Source organism: Gopherus evgoodei, chromosome 2 (genome assembly GCF_007399415.2).
Source record: "Gopherus evgoodei ecotype Sinaloan lineage chromosome 2, rGopEvg1_v1.p, whole genome shotgun sequence".
NCBI lineage: Eukaryota > Metazoa > Chordata > Testudines > Testudinidae > Gopherus > Gopherus evgoodei.
Window position 1 is genome coordinate 40,510,190 of NC_044323.1, and position 17,461 is coordinate 40,527,650.

Consider the following 17,461-nt stretch of genomic DNA (forward strand, 5'->3'; position numbering starts at 1 on the left):
CTTTGTGACTCACTTAGCCTCTCTGTGCCTCAGTTCCTGATCTGTAAAATAGTCTGCTAGTCTGATCTGTAAAATAGTCTGATAGTACTTCCTTACCTCCCACAGGTGTTGTGGAGATAAATAGATTAAAAACAGTGAGGTGCTCAGATAATATATTAATGGGAGACATGTAAATACCTAAGATTGATAGATAGATGAACTTCAGAGGAACCCAACAGAGCTATCACTGGGTGGCATAAAGGCAGATGAAATTCATTGTTAATAAGCATGAGGTAATACATTCCAGAAGGAGTAATTGCAACTACCAATGAACATTACTAAGCCCTCAATTAAAAATAAATATTCAGTGAAAAGACTTTAACATCACTGTGAACACCTCAATAAAAGCCTCTGCTCAATGTGTGCTGCTGGACCAAAAAAAAAATATGAAAGTTACACTGTGGAGAGAAAGGGATAGAAAATAATAGTGAAAATATTATAGAGCCATTATATAAACTGATGGCGAGATTGCCCCACCTGGAATACTGTATTATTCAAGAAAGTCATAGAAGTAGTATGAGAGGCTCAAATGATGGGCAACAGAAACAATGAGAGATATGGAAAGACTCTCATGGGAGGAGAAATAGGAAAGATTAGGACTGTTTAGAGAGGAGATGAAAAGAAGGGGCAAAAGAGAGAAACACAAAATAAAATAAAGAATGGTACAGAGAAAGTAAATGCTTCCATTACCCTTTATTACCCTTCTTCATAGTAAAAGAATAGGGGACATCCCCTGAAACTGAAATCCAGCAAATTTAAAACAAGTCAAATGAAATAGTATCCTGCACAGTGCATCATTCATTTTCAGAATTCATTGTTGATAAATGGCATTGAAGTAAGAGCCTAGAAGGTGTAAAAAAATTGACATTTATACAGGTAAAGGGTGAAGTTAACACAAGGAGTGGCAGTCCACCTCAAGACCCTCTATGATACTTAAACCCCACAAAGGGACTGGATAGGCATCCCACTAATGGGGTGGCTGCATAATGGTGCCTGTGCACACATTTATTAGTGCAGAAGACCACAATGGGAGCAGACCAGAGTTGGGGCAGCAGATCTATATTTATCCCAAACTACTGAGCCCTGTACTCCATGCAACTGGTACAGAATCTGTGGGTGCTATTATAATGAGACACCACAGGCCTCACCAGGGAGGTGAGTTTCCCCAGCACTCTGCATTCTACCCCCATAAACCCCAAATACTTGGACTTTGTGTATGAAGTGAATTTTGCGCTCTGAGAAAATGCAGTTGCTTTGGATAGGATTAAGAGTTTGTAACTATATATACTCCCATGTTCCATGGCATAACCATTGACTGGAATTTCCCCTATGGTCAGGTAGGTTTTCCATAATTTTCCATTACAGGTTTCTTACACCTTTCTCTGAAGCAGTTGATACAGTCTACTATCAGATTTAGTGCACCGACTTGGATGTGTCAGGATCCTGGCAAAGGCAGTCAGGAATAAGGGTCAAAGCAGGGTCAAACCTCGGGCTGAGAATAGCAGAGGAGTTCTTAGTCAAGTTCCAAGCTGGGGTCAATACCAAAGGTCAGGGTCCAGGTCAGGAGGTTGCAGGTCAAGCTGAGTTTGGAGCCAGGAGTTCAAGACCAGGGATCAGGAATGGTCATGGTAGTTACAGGAGAGCCACACTGTTGCCTGGACACTTCCCAGAACACCCCTTGGGTTTATATAGGCAGGGAGCCAATCAGGAGGCATGGGGCTGCTGCCTGTCAAACCTCTTGAGGCAGGACTTCCTGTGGTCTGGGTCCACAACAGGTCATGGATAATGGAGCACAAGCTGGTTATAGCTTCTGTTGGATAGCAGCATGGAGATGTTTTCCACCTGCAGCTTTTCAGGGCTGTATTTGAGACCCCAAGGACCTTACATTACCCCTCCCAAGGGGCACCTCCACTGGCCTGAGTTTGTCTGGACAGGCCTCATGGAAGGCTGTCACAAGGTCATGGATTTGGGATTCTAGCTCCCAGGATCACTCTCCTGAACCAGCTCTCCCAGAGGGAACCATATTTGATTTTTTAAGTCCAGTATCTCAAGGAATTTGTATTTGTCATGTCTCTGGATTTGCATTAGAAGGGGTTATGGTTGAGCCTGGTAAGTGAAGCGGTTGCTGATATTTTTAGCAAGGATACAGGGAACACTGGGTGTGTGTTGAGGGATCTGGGTAACTAAAGCCCTATGGTCACTGGGTTGATTACCTGGCTGATGAAATATGGCCCAAGGTATTGGTAATACATTTTACAACATGGCCAGTCGGAGTGGAGGTTTTGGGCGAAGAGTCACACTTTTTACCCAACAACCATGAATTTTGGGTGTTCCCGGCACTGGTGGTCAACATACTGCTCATAATCTTCCTTGGCCTTGTCCAGATGTGCCTTGAGTTTTTCTTGGACATCACGGATCTGGAATACTTAGTTGGCAGCTCTGGGATTGGTGGAGTTGCAAGGAGAAGGGGGTGGAAGTCACAGATTGCATAGAATGGACTCTGCCCAGTGAAGACAAGATCAGCGTTGTTGCAAGCAAACTCTGCTTTGGGTAGGAGGCTCAACCAGTTGTCCTGATGGAAATTTGTGAAGCATCACAAATATTGTTCTAACACTTGAGCTGTTCTTTCAGACTGATCATCAGTTTGTGGGTGACAGGCAGTGGATGTTTAAGTGCAGACTCTGAGCAACCAAGGTTTCATGCAAATCCACAACAGAAACTGGAGACCACAATCAGTTGGGACTCACTCCAGGAATCCTTGGAGATGGATGACGTGATCCACCAGGAGCTGGATTATTTCTTCTGCAGCCAGCATATGTGCAATGGGGACAAAGTGAGCCATTTTTATCAGTGGTTGACTGCAGTGTGACTGTTAGACACAGGTAGCTTGACCAAGAAGTCTGGGGTGATGGCCACCCGGGATCTGAATGGGGTCTTGGAAGGCATCAGGATGCCAAGGGGTTTTGAGTGGAGCATCTTGGTGCAGGTACATGTCTCACAGGAATTGACATATAAGTGGATTGTCATGCACATTCAGGGCCATCAGAAGGAGCAGCTGACCAAATGGAAGGTCTTGGGGAATCAATGTATTCAGGAAGTTCTGGGGCTTATGACTCAGCATAGAAGGCTCTTGGCTGGTGATATCTTCTCCTTTCAGGACAAGGCATTAGCAGTCTTGTTCTGGGCCCCTGGGTAGTACATGATGGTGAAATTGAAGTGTGTGAAGAACAGAGACCAGTGAAGCTGCCTCTGTTTCATGCTTTGGCTTAGCAGAGCTACTAAGTTTCTGTGATCCAAGTATACCTGTACTGAGTACTGAGCACCCTCCAGATAGTGGTGCCACTGTTAGAAGGCCACTTTGGAATCTAGAATCTCCTTATCTAGAATTTAATAACTCTTTTCAGCTGAAGTGAGCTTCTGTGAATAGCAGATGCAAGGGTGGAGGTGCTACTGGGGACCACGTCTTTGAGAAAGTATGGCCCCCAATTATCACACTGAAGACATTGGTCTTGATGACAAATGGTCATGGCATGTTGGGATGGGCCAGCACTGGGACACTAGTAAAGACCATCTTGAGCCAGTCGAAAACTCATTGGGCCTCTGGAGACCAGGTGAAGTTGGTGTTTTTCTGGAGAAGCACTGTCAGTGGGGCAATTTGGCCTGAAAACCTGAAAATGAAGTGCCTACAAAAGTTAGTGAATCCCAGGGAGGGTTGTAGCTCCTTGATGTTTTGGGGGAGGTGCCCAAGTCCATATTGCCTCCATCTTCTTGAAGTCCATCTGGGGGCTGTTGAGGGATGCAATGTAGTCCAGGAGCTCTATGGAGTGGTGGTCATAGCTGCACTTTTCCAGCTTCACACACAGGCCCCATTGCCATAGCCAGGGCCGGCTCTAGCAATTTTGCCGCCCCAAGCACAGCAGCACGCCATGGGGGGCCCTCTGCCGCTTGCCGGTTCCGCGGCTCCGGTGGACCTCCCCCAGGTGTGCCTGCGGATGCTTCACTGGAGCTGCGGGACCAGTGGACCCTCCACAGGCACGTCTGCGGGAGGTCCACCGGAGCCACCTGCTGCCCTCCCAGCAAAAGGCAGAGCGCCCCCCGTGGCATGCCGCCCCAAGCACGTGGTTGGCGCGCTGTGGCCTGGAGCCGGCCCCGGACATAGCCATTCCAGGACAGATTAGACATGCTGGGTGTTTTGCTTGGGAGTCTCAGAAAAGATGATGAGATCATCTAGATAGACTATGATGTACTGGTCTAAGATGTCATGGAAGACCCCATTCACAAAGTGCTGGAATATTTCAGGGGCTTTTGTGAGACCAAACAGCATTACCAGGTATTTGTAGTGGTCATGATGGATCTGAAAAGCTGTATTCCACTCATCCCTGGCTCAGATTCGAAACAGGTTGTAGGCCTCCCACAGGTCAAGTTTTGTGAATACTTGGGCCAGTCATACGTGGTCCGGTAGTTCTGGGATAAGTGAAAGAGGGTATCAATTCCTGATGGTAACCTGACTGGGGGCCCAATAATCCACGCACAGGCTCCGGTTTCCATCTTTGTTTTTAATTAAAGAATGGGGGCCTAGATGGGAGAGGTAAATGGCTGTCTGAAACTGTTGGCCAGAGTCTCCTGGAGAGAAGAATGCAGAGAAGCCAGCTCAAATTCTGGCATCACAGAGACACGGCCACACTGAACCTTGACCCCTGGCTGCAAGTCAATCAGGCAGCCATACTCTCAGGGTGGTGTTAGGATGTCAGCATTCTTCTTGAAGATGTCACTGTAGTTGCTACACTTGGGGTGCAGTTCCTAAGTCAACTCTCATAGTGGTCCCTCCCACTCATGACCAAGGCTCGGGATGGGGAGATGCCCTGGTTCTGGGGGTCAGCAGGCTGTGTGCATAGGCAGGCTTCCTGGCAGAACTTGGAGCAGAAGCTACCCTGGTGCTCATGCCAAAGGATGTGGAAATCATGAGCTACCACACTAGCCATGAAATGCAGAGGATTATGGGGAAATGTGATGAGCAGATTGTTCCAAATGGAAGCATTTCCAGATGGTCACAAATGGCAACTTCCGGAGGCTCCATCTCCTGTGTCATTGGCACTGATACGAGGAGTTAGCCATCTAAAGTTTCCAGTAGGTTGGGGACAGTCTTTGGTTGTGCCTGAATACCCAAGGCTTGGGCAGTACTGGCATATGGGAAGTTTTCCGCTGCCCCAGAAGCCACCAGTGCCCACTGTGGGGGAATTTGGTAAGACTTTCCTGGAACACAGAGGCAGACTCAGATTTTAAGGTCCAGGGAGCACTTGCTGTGCCTGGGGCATGCCTCATGAGGAGGAGGGGGGCATTATCTTGGGGCTCACCTGGGCCAATTCCTTCTCCTGGGCCTGCATGTGGTTGTTTCCCAAATTGATCATGCTAAAGCTAGGGATGAGTAATTGGTGAGAATGTGGCTAGAGTCTCCATTTTAGAAACACAACCCGTGACAGCAGCAGTGCTCTTTTTCCTCAGCTGTCACATGGCAGAGGGCGTTATCCAGCTGCATGAGTTTGGGGTTGGATTGGATTGGAGACGGGTACCAGGAGTTAACAGTCAAGTGGTGACCAGGATTCCTTCCTTTCCTTATGTTGTTTGTGGCGCTTATTGTTGATGTCTATGATGAGATTGATGAATGTATCTAGGTTGGTTGGGGCCTCCACACAAGTTAGATCATCCTTAATCTCCTGTTATAGTCCCCATAAGAACTGGTAGAGCTGGGCTGCTTTGTTCCACTCAGTGTCAGAGACTAATCGCTGAAAGTGGGCAGCGTATGAGAAGTCTGGTCCCTACCCCTGTTGGAGTTTGCACAGGGCCACCTCCACTGAGTGGGCATGGTGGGGATCATCAAATATAGTAGAAAACACCTGGAGAAAGGCATCCCAATCAGATAGCATTGGTCTCGCTCATTCAGGTGGGAGTGAGGCCCAGTCCAATGCATCTCCCAACAGGTGGCTTATAATGAGTCATACTTTTGCAAGGTTCATGGAGCAGGACAGGGTTGGAGCAGAAACAGCAGGCAATGTTAGTTAATAAACCACCTGAATTATGGAGGCCCCATTAAAAGTTCTGGGTGGGGCACTGGGTCTGGTATGCAGCTGGAATGCATGACTGTACTGCAGCATTTTCATCCTGTAGCCAAGCTGTCTGTTCTCATAGCAATTGGTTATGTGCACTGTTCTATGCCAGTTGGGCCCTCAGTATCACATTATCACATGGAGCAGGGGGGTTGCCTGTTTAGAGCTTGGATCTGTGTTGCAAGCTGGGATAATTGGGCTTGAAGCTTGGGGAGTTCCTCCTGGGAGGGTCAACCCATTCAAGCATCTCCACTACCCTGTAGGGCATGCTAGACAGGGAGGGCCCCACTGTCTCCACAGTCCTCCAGGGTAGGCCTTCACCAAAGCTAGAGGGGTGCAGGCAAACTGTCAGAATTCTGGCCAGGGCAGTTGGGACCAAAGGTTAGAGCAGGGTCAAACCTGAGACTGAGAGTAGCAGAGGAATTTGTGGTTGAGTTCCAGGCTGGGGTCAATACCAAGAATCATGGTCCAGGTCAGGAAGTGAAGTCCAAATCAAGCCGAGGTCAAAGCCAGAAGTTCAAGAACAGGGATCAGGAATGGTCATGGCAGCTATAGGAGATCCATACCATTGCCTGGACTCTTCCCAGAACATCTCTTGGGTTTATATAAGGTGAGGAGCCATTCAGGAGCCATGTGGCTGCTATCTGTCAAACCCCTAGTGGCGGGACTTCCCATGGTCTGTGTCCACAGTGGGTCATTGGTAGTGGAGCATGAACTGGTAATAGCTTCTAGGTTTGAGACCCCCTGGGTCTTACAAGATGGACCACTGGCCTGATCCTGTGGTCCTTTGATTTAGTTCCATTCTTCATTAACTCTGTCTGGAGTAGTTAAATCCCACTCATGGCCCCTTTGGAATATTCAGACTTCAGAGACCAGGCCTGAGACAAATGATTTATAAACAGCTGTTATCCTGGCTTGTCTTACAGGTCTGAGGTAATTTTATTTATTCGTTTCTAGGGTAATAATTTTAGTGCCAAGCAAACAGTTTTCTGGATGGCTAAAGAAAGACAGATTTGACTTTTTCAGGTTATTTGAAAGGCCTCTGCAAAGCAATAATAGACAAAACAAGGAGCTAATTCGATTAGGCCTTGACCTTTTTTTAGTATCCAACAGTTAATGTCAAGACAGTTGACTGCTGAGTGCTTCCTTTGTTTCTCTGCACCAGCACTGCCAACTAAAAACAATAATAAATATCAATGATTTTATTAACTATATTAATGACTTCAGTTGACTCACATTTGCCGCATCTTTTCATTTGGTTCTTTCCTGTAGGCTACGCTCTCTGGATACTTCTGTGTGTGTGATCCGGGCTGGACAGGCAACAATTGTACAGAAAACATCAATGAGTGTTCTAGCAACCCTTGTCAAAATGGTGGAAGCTGTACTGATGGAATTAATGGCTACTCCTGTGAATGTACAAATACCTGGACTGGACCTCAGTGTCAGATTCCCCAGCAAGGTAACATGAAAAGCATAGTGACTGAGAACTGAAGCACCACTCTATCAATCTGATTTCCATAAAATGCATTTGGATTAGAGGTGAGATTTATAAGGGAAAAGTCTTACCCCTTGGGTTTAAAATATGAGAGGCAGTGGAAAATAGATCCTGATCCAAAGTCCATGTGAGTCTTTCCCACTCCTTTGGTGAACTCTTGTATTAAGCCCATAATGCTTAAAGCTTCTAACTCCACGTGTTTACCAACGTAGCATAACAGACAGGTTGAATTTTAAGCCTACTAGCCTTGACTAGTCCCTTTAAATCCTAAAGTTAGATTTCTGTAGTTAAATAGAGATCTCTGGAATCCTGAGCATGTGTGTACTAATCCAGATGGGAAGGAGGATTAGCGGTAGGGATAATAGAATCACAATTTAACAGAATAAAATTTGCTTTTGATGTATACAGTACAATGTATTTCATATGCAGTTTGCCTCAAAGGGCTTTACAAAAAAGAGTTAGATTCTGTTAATGCAATGACTATCTGCTTTAAGCAAATGCGGCAACATTAGGCCTTCTGCAGTAGTCACTACGAAGTCTGGGACATTAGAATTTATGTGACAAAAAGAATGTTGTCCATGAAACCAGGATGATCACAATTTCTTTTCAAGCAGTGTCACAGAATCTTTAATTTTTACCCAGTACAGCAGCCAATGACAAGAAATAGACTTCAGTGTAAATGTTTTATCTGAAACACAGTATCTCTATGTCACAGTGTATCTTAGGGGGGAGCGATAGCTCAGTGATTTGAGCATTGGCCTGCTAAACCGAGGGTTGTGAGTTCAATCTTTGAGGGAACCACTTAGGAATCTGGGGCAAAAATCAGTACTTGGTCCTGCTAGTGAAGGCAGGGGGCTGGACTCAATGACCTTTTAAGGTCCCTTCCAGTATAGATATATATCCAATTATTAATTATTGTCACCCTCAGTGTGAATACTACATTGCAGAACCAATATAGAATAGGAGCCTACACCTGGACTTAACTTTATGGCTTTCTGACGCTGAACCAGCCTGAATCTACCATCAAGGAATGGAGAAAGATAGTCAGACTGTGTGGATCCCAGTGGCTTAGAAACTGGGGTGGGGAGGAAGTGCTGAAAACTTTGAACAGTTCATTTTGAAACAGCAGCTGATCAAATGTGTCCTCAGCCAAAAACACAGCATCATTGCAGTTCATGGAGATTAGAGAGGGACTGGGAGAGCTAAATGAGGCCCTGAAGTTTTTGGTTAACAATAAAAACATGAAGGAAGTCCTGAAAAAATTATTTAAAGGAAATATAACCCACAGAGCCAGTGGACTTTACATTTGTAGAGAAATTACATTGCCCTATCTTTGACATTGTTTTTCAGTGGCATGTTTTACAAATAAATTAATTTTCATAAAGTAATATCAAGGTGTCGTTCCACTAACACACACAGACACACACACACACACAGAGCATCAGTCTGTCATAGTGTGGCTCTACAACTTCATATGTACTGTAGACAGTTGTGTGGACTGGTAGCATCACATAACATTACAGTTGGCTGACACTTCCCATTATAAGACCCTGGTTTTAGTTGCTTAGAACTTTGTCAGACTTTAACTGTTCAGACTGAAATTTTCCATGCTGGGTGTCTGCCTCAAGTATTAATTTTATTTAAATAAATAAAATAAACCCTTAGCTGAATTTTTTGCCAAAATGGTTGCGCTGTTTCTAAGAAAAAGGCTAGGGAAAAAATACATTGTTTTTCTTTGAAAAAGCTCTAGCACACCCATGCTTTGGAGCAGGGACTTGACATTTGTCAGAGAGATGGACTTTGTGTCAGAGATGTGCCTTGCTATGAAAATCTACCTACATTTGGCCAAGTTTATAAGTTTCTAAAAAATTGCAGTTCACACATGCTTAGTAGAGACTTGGTAGATCTTAACAGCTAATATCTCTGAAGATTCCACCCTTGCTGAGCATGCTGAAGCTTCTCATGACTCCTAATACTAAAAGACTGCATGTGCACCATCCCCTAAGAGTAGCTGAGCATGCTCCTGTCCAAAGCTTGAAGCGGTACTTTCTCTATAATGGTTGGTCCTGGCTGCTGCCGGCTATGGTAGGGCCAGCTACTGATATTGAGAGAAGAGGGCTGGTGAGTCCCCTGCTCTCAGTGACCCCCGTGGTGGCATTCAGGCAGCATGGAGGAGGAAGCTGTCTGATTCAAATGTAGAGAGGACATGAACTGGACCTGGAGCTTTTCAGGGGAGAAAAATGGAGGAGTATATTTGAACAAAAAACCTGGGTGAGGGGCAGAGCCTGGAAGTGGTTGGAGCAAGGTCTGGGAATGAGGGAAGGATGTGAGAGGTAGCCAGTGAATGGGAGGAAACTGATATTGGATGAGGAGCTGGGGGAGAGATGGGCTGGCAGGGCAAGAAGAGTGGGACTAAGAACTAGTGCAGTGGTTCTCAAACTTTTGTGCTGGTGACCCCTTACACACACAGCAAGCTTCTAAGTGTGACCCCCCCCCCTTATAAATTAAAAACACTTTTTTGTATATTTAACACCATTATACATGGTGGAGGTGAAGCGGGTTTGGGGTGGAGGCTGGCAGCTCGTGCTTTCCCCCATGTAATAACCTTGCAACCCCCTGAGGGGTCCTGACTCCCAGTTTAAGAACCCTTGAACTAGTGGGAGGTGAGGACAGGAGATCGATCTGACAAGAAGCCAGAGTGCAGGGACAAAATTGGGATTGGCTAGGTAAAGAGCCTGGGACCAGAAGCCAGTGGAGGAGAGGACACTTAACTTGGCCAAGAAGGAGGAATTGGGTTAATGGGAAGCAGTGGAGGTGAGAAACATGAGGGGAAAGGGTAGCTTGAGGCCAGAGAGAGCAGAGAGAGAGAGAGAGAGAGAGAGAGAGAGAAGTTGCAGAAGAAACTGAGACAGGCTGGGCAAGAAGATTGGAGACAAGGACTGGAAATAGCTGGGCAAATATCTGTGAAACCTGCTGGCAAGTTATCTCATCTCCCTCTAGTGTTGGTCCAAATAAAGGATTAACATCATACTGTTACTATTAGTTACTGTATTAGCTTAAGTGGCAGAGGTCTGTGTGGTGAATCTAAAGATTCCAAAAGCTTGTTGATGAACCGTGGGGGTATCAATATGGTAACACATAATGCAATTTCTGCATGACCAGTTTGTTTTTAAAACCTGAAATTACACATAAAAGACTGTGTAAAAGAACATTATTAAGGTTCCAAAATCAAGCACTGAAATGTTAGCAAATGCCAGGTCTATGAAATTTTAATTTGCCCCCTTTGTGTATGTGAATCTCGATACAGTATTTAATTATATGATCACTCACTATTTTTTCCACAGGACCCCTGCTTTATTCAGTGCATGGGATAGGCCTGTTCTGGGAATGATCAGGGCTATGTAATGAAAGAGGCTGTTGTCTGTAGGATCATTGCCTCATTTGTTTCAGAAGTTGAAAGGTGTACAGTAAATGCACAGGGATTTGCAGGAAGAGGAAGGATGATCTCATGGTGAAGGCAGTTGACTTCTGGCCTGGGGAACTGTATTCTATAGCTGCCAGTGCTGCAGAGTTCCTATCTGATGCTAGGCAAGACCTTTAAACTAGACTTTTCACATGATGGAGGTCACTAATTGTGTGTTGAACATATTCATTGCTACATTCTGCTAAGTTCTCCGAAAACTCAGGTTTTAGGTGTCTCAAATTGGGCACCTAAAACTGGTGGATACTTTTGACTTTAATCTCTCTGTGCCTCACTTTGCCATCTGTAACATGATGATAATACTCACTCATTTCACAGGCTGTTGTGAAAATAATTTAATTAATGTTTGCAATGCATTTAGGTACTATATTGATGAACACCATGAGTAAATTAATAATTCTGCCTTCATAACAGTTTTTTTTAATAGTGTGAAGTCAATAAGGCATGTTGCCCAACAATGAGAAGAAAAGAAAATATTGATTGCTAATTAACTGAGCACTGTTCATTCGATGCACTGAATAAGTCAGGGCTCCTGTGGAAAAAATAGTATGTTATCATGTAATTAAGGGCTGTATCATAATGCATGAGTACCAGCAACCTTAATTCTGCTGTTTCCTAACTTTTGAGTGCCTCACTTTGCAACCTTACAGTTTTTTAAATGTAGTTTTTATTTATTTTTGGCTTTGTTTCTTTTGTTTTCTTTTCTTTTGTGCATGTAATTATAACTTTGGAAGGCATATGGAATATAACTCTTTTAAATAGCCATTGTGAGAACTGTTTATATCTGGGGGTATTTCTGGCTATATCCTATTTTCTCCTATTTTTTTCTTCTCTTGATTCTTTTCATAAGCGCGCTTGTATGAAAATTAGATTTTTGTTCCTGAATTATTCAAAGGAGAGGCAGTTAAAAATTGGAATATCTGTCCCACAGGAAATTCTGATCTTTCAACATTTGTTTTAGTCCTGAATCTGGACAAAATGTCAAAATATCAGCTTCTTTTGTAGAATGAAAAGTTTTGAAATATTTTGGTTAGAAAATGATTAAATATTTTATCTGAACATTTCCAATCAAAACAAAACATTTTGACATTCCCTGAATAAAAATGTTTCATTTCAGTTTGTTGAACTAAATTGGAATATTTCATTTGGATTCAGTTGGACATTAAACTCCATCTGCCTAGGTTCCATGGGGTTTCCTGGGAGTTGTAGTTCAGATTCCACCTGACTCCATTCTCCCTAGTGGGACAGGTTCTTTTGCCAGACTACATCTCCCATGATGCACCACACAGCTTAGTTAGAGAGGTGACCACTGTGCATCATGGGAAATGTAATCTGGCTAGGGAGTAAGGCCCACAGAAGGGAATGAAGACATAAAGCACCTGTATTACAACGCCTAAGGGGCATCATGTCGGCAGAGGCGTACGCAGTATAATGTTGAATAAAGCTGAAAGAAAATGTTTTATTTCAAGCTGAACCAGCAGAAACAAAATATTTCATTTTTCCTCACAGAAAATCAAAAACATTTTCAAAATCTGAATTTTCCTGTGGAAAAATTTTGTTTTTTCAGAAACAGCATTTTCTATCAAAAATTTCTATCCATATTGATGGACCCAACTATCAGTAATTCTTAGGCTTCTTTTGCTTATTGCTCACCTTAGGTCACTCTGCTCCCAGTAAATCCCAGCCATTCCTCTTATACAAATGTTTCTCACCCTTTTTTTCCCTAAGTGTTTACCAAATCAAAAGTTATGGTAAAGGATTTCACTCTGTTTACTTCAATGCAGGAATAGCTGTGATTAATCTATTTTGTTTTGTTTTGTTTTCCTGCAGTTTGTGGAGGGTTTCTTTCAGGCTCCAATGGGTCTTTCAGCTACCCTAACAATCCAGGCAGTGAGCAGTATGATCACCGGGTCAGCTGTGCTTGGGTTATCCGAACTAACAACAACAAGGTAAACTACAGTGCACCTAAAAATAAATCACTCTACTGGAATGAGTAACTGTCAGTTGATCAGCACAACCATAACTATGACCAGGAAGTGTTACTGGAGTCAGGAAAAATGACTTCAGGGGATGAATTTCAGTCTGAGGGAAGGACTGTTAATTCAAACTGTCAAACAGGTAATAAATGCTACAAGTATTCATAGGTGAGCTGAAATACATTTTATGCATCAAGTCCCATTTTCAAGTTTCTTTCTTTCTCTTCCAGCTATCAATTACACAGCATTTCTAACCCTAAACAGTAAAAAATCATAAGCCTGGCCACCAAAAATCATGAGATCTTTCTAAAAGAATTAATTTTAGTTTCTTTTTATCAGACTTCAGATTTCTGAACCTTGATCATGCACTTGAATCACATTTTAATGCTTTTCTTCATGACTGCAAGGTTTAGAAAATTATCTAAAAAAAAACAACAGCTGAGATTCTCATCTAATCACTCGCCTTCAGAAGCTGAGGCTTTAAGAACAAACAGCAAATATTGCAAGACACATGATAGACTTGCAAGAGTTGGCAACACCAAACAACACATACTAACACCTAAATAGTACAGAAACCATATTTCTTACACTGCTTTAGGTTTGGGGATGTAATTCATTTACAGCTGCATTAGAAATATTAATGAATATCCAATAGGGATCAGTCCTGCTCTGTGATGAGTTAAATGGTAGGTTGGTAGTCTAGATGACCTCACAGCAGCATCCATGTCTAATCTCTATGAGTCTGTGAAATGTAGAATCCTGAATTCACATCTTCAATGGTTGAGCATAAAAAAAACTGATCTACAAATTGTGACACTTTCTCAGGGTGCCCTGATTGTGAGTGACTTTGTTATCCCACTCCCTCCAACAACAGAAAGATTTGCTTGTGCTTAACTGGATGTCAGCTCCCTGACACCACCAGTCTGGTAGCCACCCAGAGAATATTTTGGGGCTCTGCCAGCCCTTACTTTGCCTTGCAGATTAACCACAGGTGCAGACCAGTCTCTGAGCCTCCTTGAAGTGTTTCCCTAGAGTGTCTAGCCCTTAACCACTGGATACTCTCAGAAATTACCAAGTAAACTGTCCCCAAAGGAACCATGCACACACCAGCTTGTTTGTTTCAACTGAGAATTAGCTCCAGTATAACATCACAGCACTGGGATACAGATATAGCGAAAACCACCTAAGTTTATTATCAAAGGCTAAGATCTAAGATACAGAGAATAATCATAAAGGTGGAAATAGAAGTGGGTACATAGAAAACAAAAGGTATAACATGCTTCCTAGAGTCCAGACTTAACTCTAACAGGCTAAAAGTAGTTTGTCTCACCTAAACCATCAATGTGGCTGAGCTCTCCCTTTCATGAATGCAAAAAGTACTGCCCTTTTTGCTTTCTAAGTGAAGGACGAAAGGGTGTCTTTTTACATACTTATTATATTGCCCAAAGACATTGTTTTGTCCCCAGTGTCAGGGTGATCCCATGGTTTATTCCCTATTGCCATCACACCCTCATGTTCACATCCTATGCAAATAGGCTGCTACTGCTCCCACTGCTTATTTTACATGTGAACCAAAGCAGATAGGTGAATCCTTTATCTGATCAAAACCTGCTTGTCAACCCTGCTTTGATTTAGACTTTAAACTGTATTTTCCAGTATATTTACACAACTCCTTAACTATCATCTGTACATACATTTCACAATGATTATGTTAATATTGATAACATAAGCTTTTTCTAGATACCTCACTTGACCCTCTTTGGATAAATACTATGAAAGCAGTGGGCAAGGTGTAGTGAGTTTGTTAGGCCTGTTAGGAGTTACTGTTACAGAACAGTGAACTCTTTGCCCATTGGCACCAATGGGCCTCTGTGTCACATACATATAGTTTATGCCTACGCATATATTCTGATGCTATTTTGGGCTCAAAATTTCTAATTTTATTTAAAAAATGTGTACAGTGTTTCAGTTCCTGTTTAAGGATAAGATTTCTTGTCTGAGGATTAACTTTTCTTGTTTCTTACTAAGAATACCAATTAACCAAACTCTGTTGATTACTGGACGTTTGTACAAACACTATGTGCCTGATCCTCAGCTTTAAACCCATATCACCATTGACATCTGTAAAGCTACACTGAAGTATACAAGCTGATGTTCTGGATCTAACTAAACAGCTGTATGCCATTATTTAGCTACAGTAGGTTCATTAAAGGAAGAATTTATATCCACAAAAGAGCCTTTAGTTTTGTAGCTGAAAGGAAAATTCTTAAAACAATATAAAGAATGGGAATATGCTTGTTAATTAATTACATACCATGAAGAAAATAACATGGTGAATTGAAACTCTAATCAAACATTGCTAGGTTATCCTGTATTTCAAACTCTTAACATTATACTATCATCAAATTTAGCTCTGAGGATCCTAAAATGAGTATCCTGAGTAACTATTAATTTATAGGAATAGTAATATTAGGCGTTAAGTCCTCCTTGACAACTTTTGTGTCTGTCTGGATCTTTCTTTATCTCCTTTCCTTTACTTTGGCCTTTATGATTATTTAATACCTTCCTCTGTCTTGGGTTTTTTGTTTGTTTTGTTTTCTTCAGAAATTTTATTATTACTCTGAAGCTTGTCACTGATGTGCACAATTGTGTGGACAGGTGTATCTGCTTCGTATAGGGCTACTATGGAAATAATATATAGTCACTCTTACTGTTGAAACTTTAGATCACAGATGGATAAATACAATGATCTAATTTCTGGTATTTCCTGTTAGATTCTGCGTATTACTTTCCCATTCTTCCAACTGCAAGCGCACAGCAGCTGTAATTTTAACTTCCTTCAAATTCATGATGGGGACTCGGCATCAGCATACATGCTGGGAAAATACTGTGGCTCATCTCACCCTCCTGAGCTTTTCAGTACCCATAATTCCTTGTATTTCTGGTTCCGTTCTGACCACTCAATTAATGCAGGAGGATTTACAGTTAAATGGGAGTCTCGGGAACCAGGTAAGTTTTAAGAGATGTCAGATAATGTACCAAAAAAGAGGGAAAAGGTCATTATGTCCTACTTGGTTCATAAAAGTCAAGAGCTGAAGGACAAAGTTTTCTTAAGAGTAAGGTAGAAAAGATGACCAATGAGCTATCTATAGATGCTCTGAATCAAATTCTAACTAACAACTACTGCCTGGACAATATTTGCTAGGATTTTGCTTTATTTTTTATGGTTGTTTTGTTCTTCCTTTGAGGATTCTCCAGAGTTTATTAGGATCCTAGGTTATATGTTTCTGGAAACTTTGGGATTTTTTATGACCATTTATCTGCAGGGCAAGTAAGTTTTGTCTCTGTCATGATCAGTTTGCAGAAGGCTAAGCTAATGAGAATAAAACAGTCCCTTTAAACATGACAGTTTTGTATCAAAATTTCAAACAACTTGACTTTCTCTGTGCAGTTATCTCTTATGACTGAATTCCTGAAAACAGCATTTGCATGATCTTTTGGTGGACTGGGCAGTTCCTTTCTTGAAGTAGATCATTAACTTGGGCCTCTTTCAGGACAGCTAGGGAAGGGCAAATTCATGTTACCTAATGTCAACCCCACAAACACTCTGGTTTGAAAGCTTGACTAGAACTTTAACATTATTGTGTTCAAGTACTGCCTAGGAGGGGTCACAGGGAGAAAAAGGGATAGAGGAGACGGAGGGAAAAAGTCCAGTGAGTAAAATGCATCAGAGAAAGGGAATCAATACAGAGAATGAAAAAAGAACCAGAGGGAGAGCAAAAATGTTTATTGAAAAAACTAGATATAGTATGTGCACAACATACAAATCACCCACTTGTGCTACCCAGCCTTTGCTGTGAGAAGGATTATTCTTCTACCCTGAGTACATAACACTTTAATTGGAAAAACTTTAAAAATAAATTGTATCACCCTTGGAGCAACATAAAAAGTGGGGGATTAGGTTTAAAAAAAAGCTCATACATTCAGCCTAGTTCTGTGAACTCCAAAAGAGGCCTGTGTGTTTGCTTGTTCCATCTCTAAAGATATTTTCACTAAGTTACTGAGTTACCCATTTTTAAAAAAAAAGTAAAGCTATGCATCTACAGGCTAGTCTACACTGGCGACATACGTCAGCATAGCTATATCACTTAGGGATGTGAAAAATCCACACACCCCAGACATGTTGCTATGCCAACCTAAACCTTGGTGTAGATAGTGCTAGGTTGATGAAGAATTATTCCACTGACCAAGCTACTGCTTCTCAGAGAGGTGAATTACCTATGCCAATGGGAGAACCCCTCTCATTGGCATAAGTAATGTCTACAATGAAGTGCTACAGCAGCAGAACTACAGCTGCACCACTGTA

At 42.5% G+C, this 17,461-nt stretch overlaps 1 protein-coding gene across 1 annotated transcript in view; it reads left to right on the forward strand.

The window, feature by feature from the left end:
* The window catches only part of CUBN (cubilin), a 224,183-nt gene that overhangs the window by 17,858 nt on the left and 188,864 nt on the right, over positions 1-17,461 (forward strand). Inside the window, exons 11-13 of the mRNA XM_030550449.1 lie at positions 7,416-7,602; positions 12,950-13,068; positions 15,870-16,104. Of these exons, the coding sequence (XP_030406309.1) occupies positions 7,416-7,602; positions 12,950-13,068; positions 15,870-16,104 (541 nt within the window). The remainder of the gene's footprint in view (positions 1-7,415; positions 7,603-12,949; positions 13,069-15,869; positions 16,105-17,461) is intronic.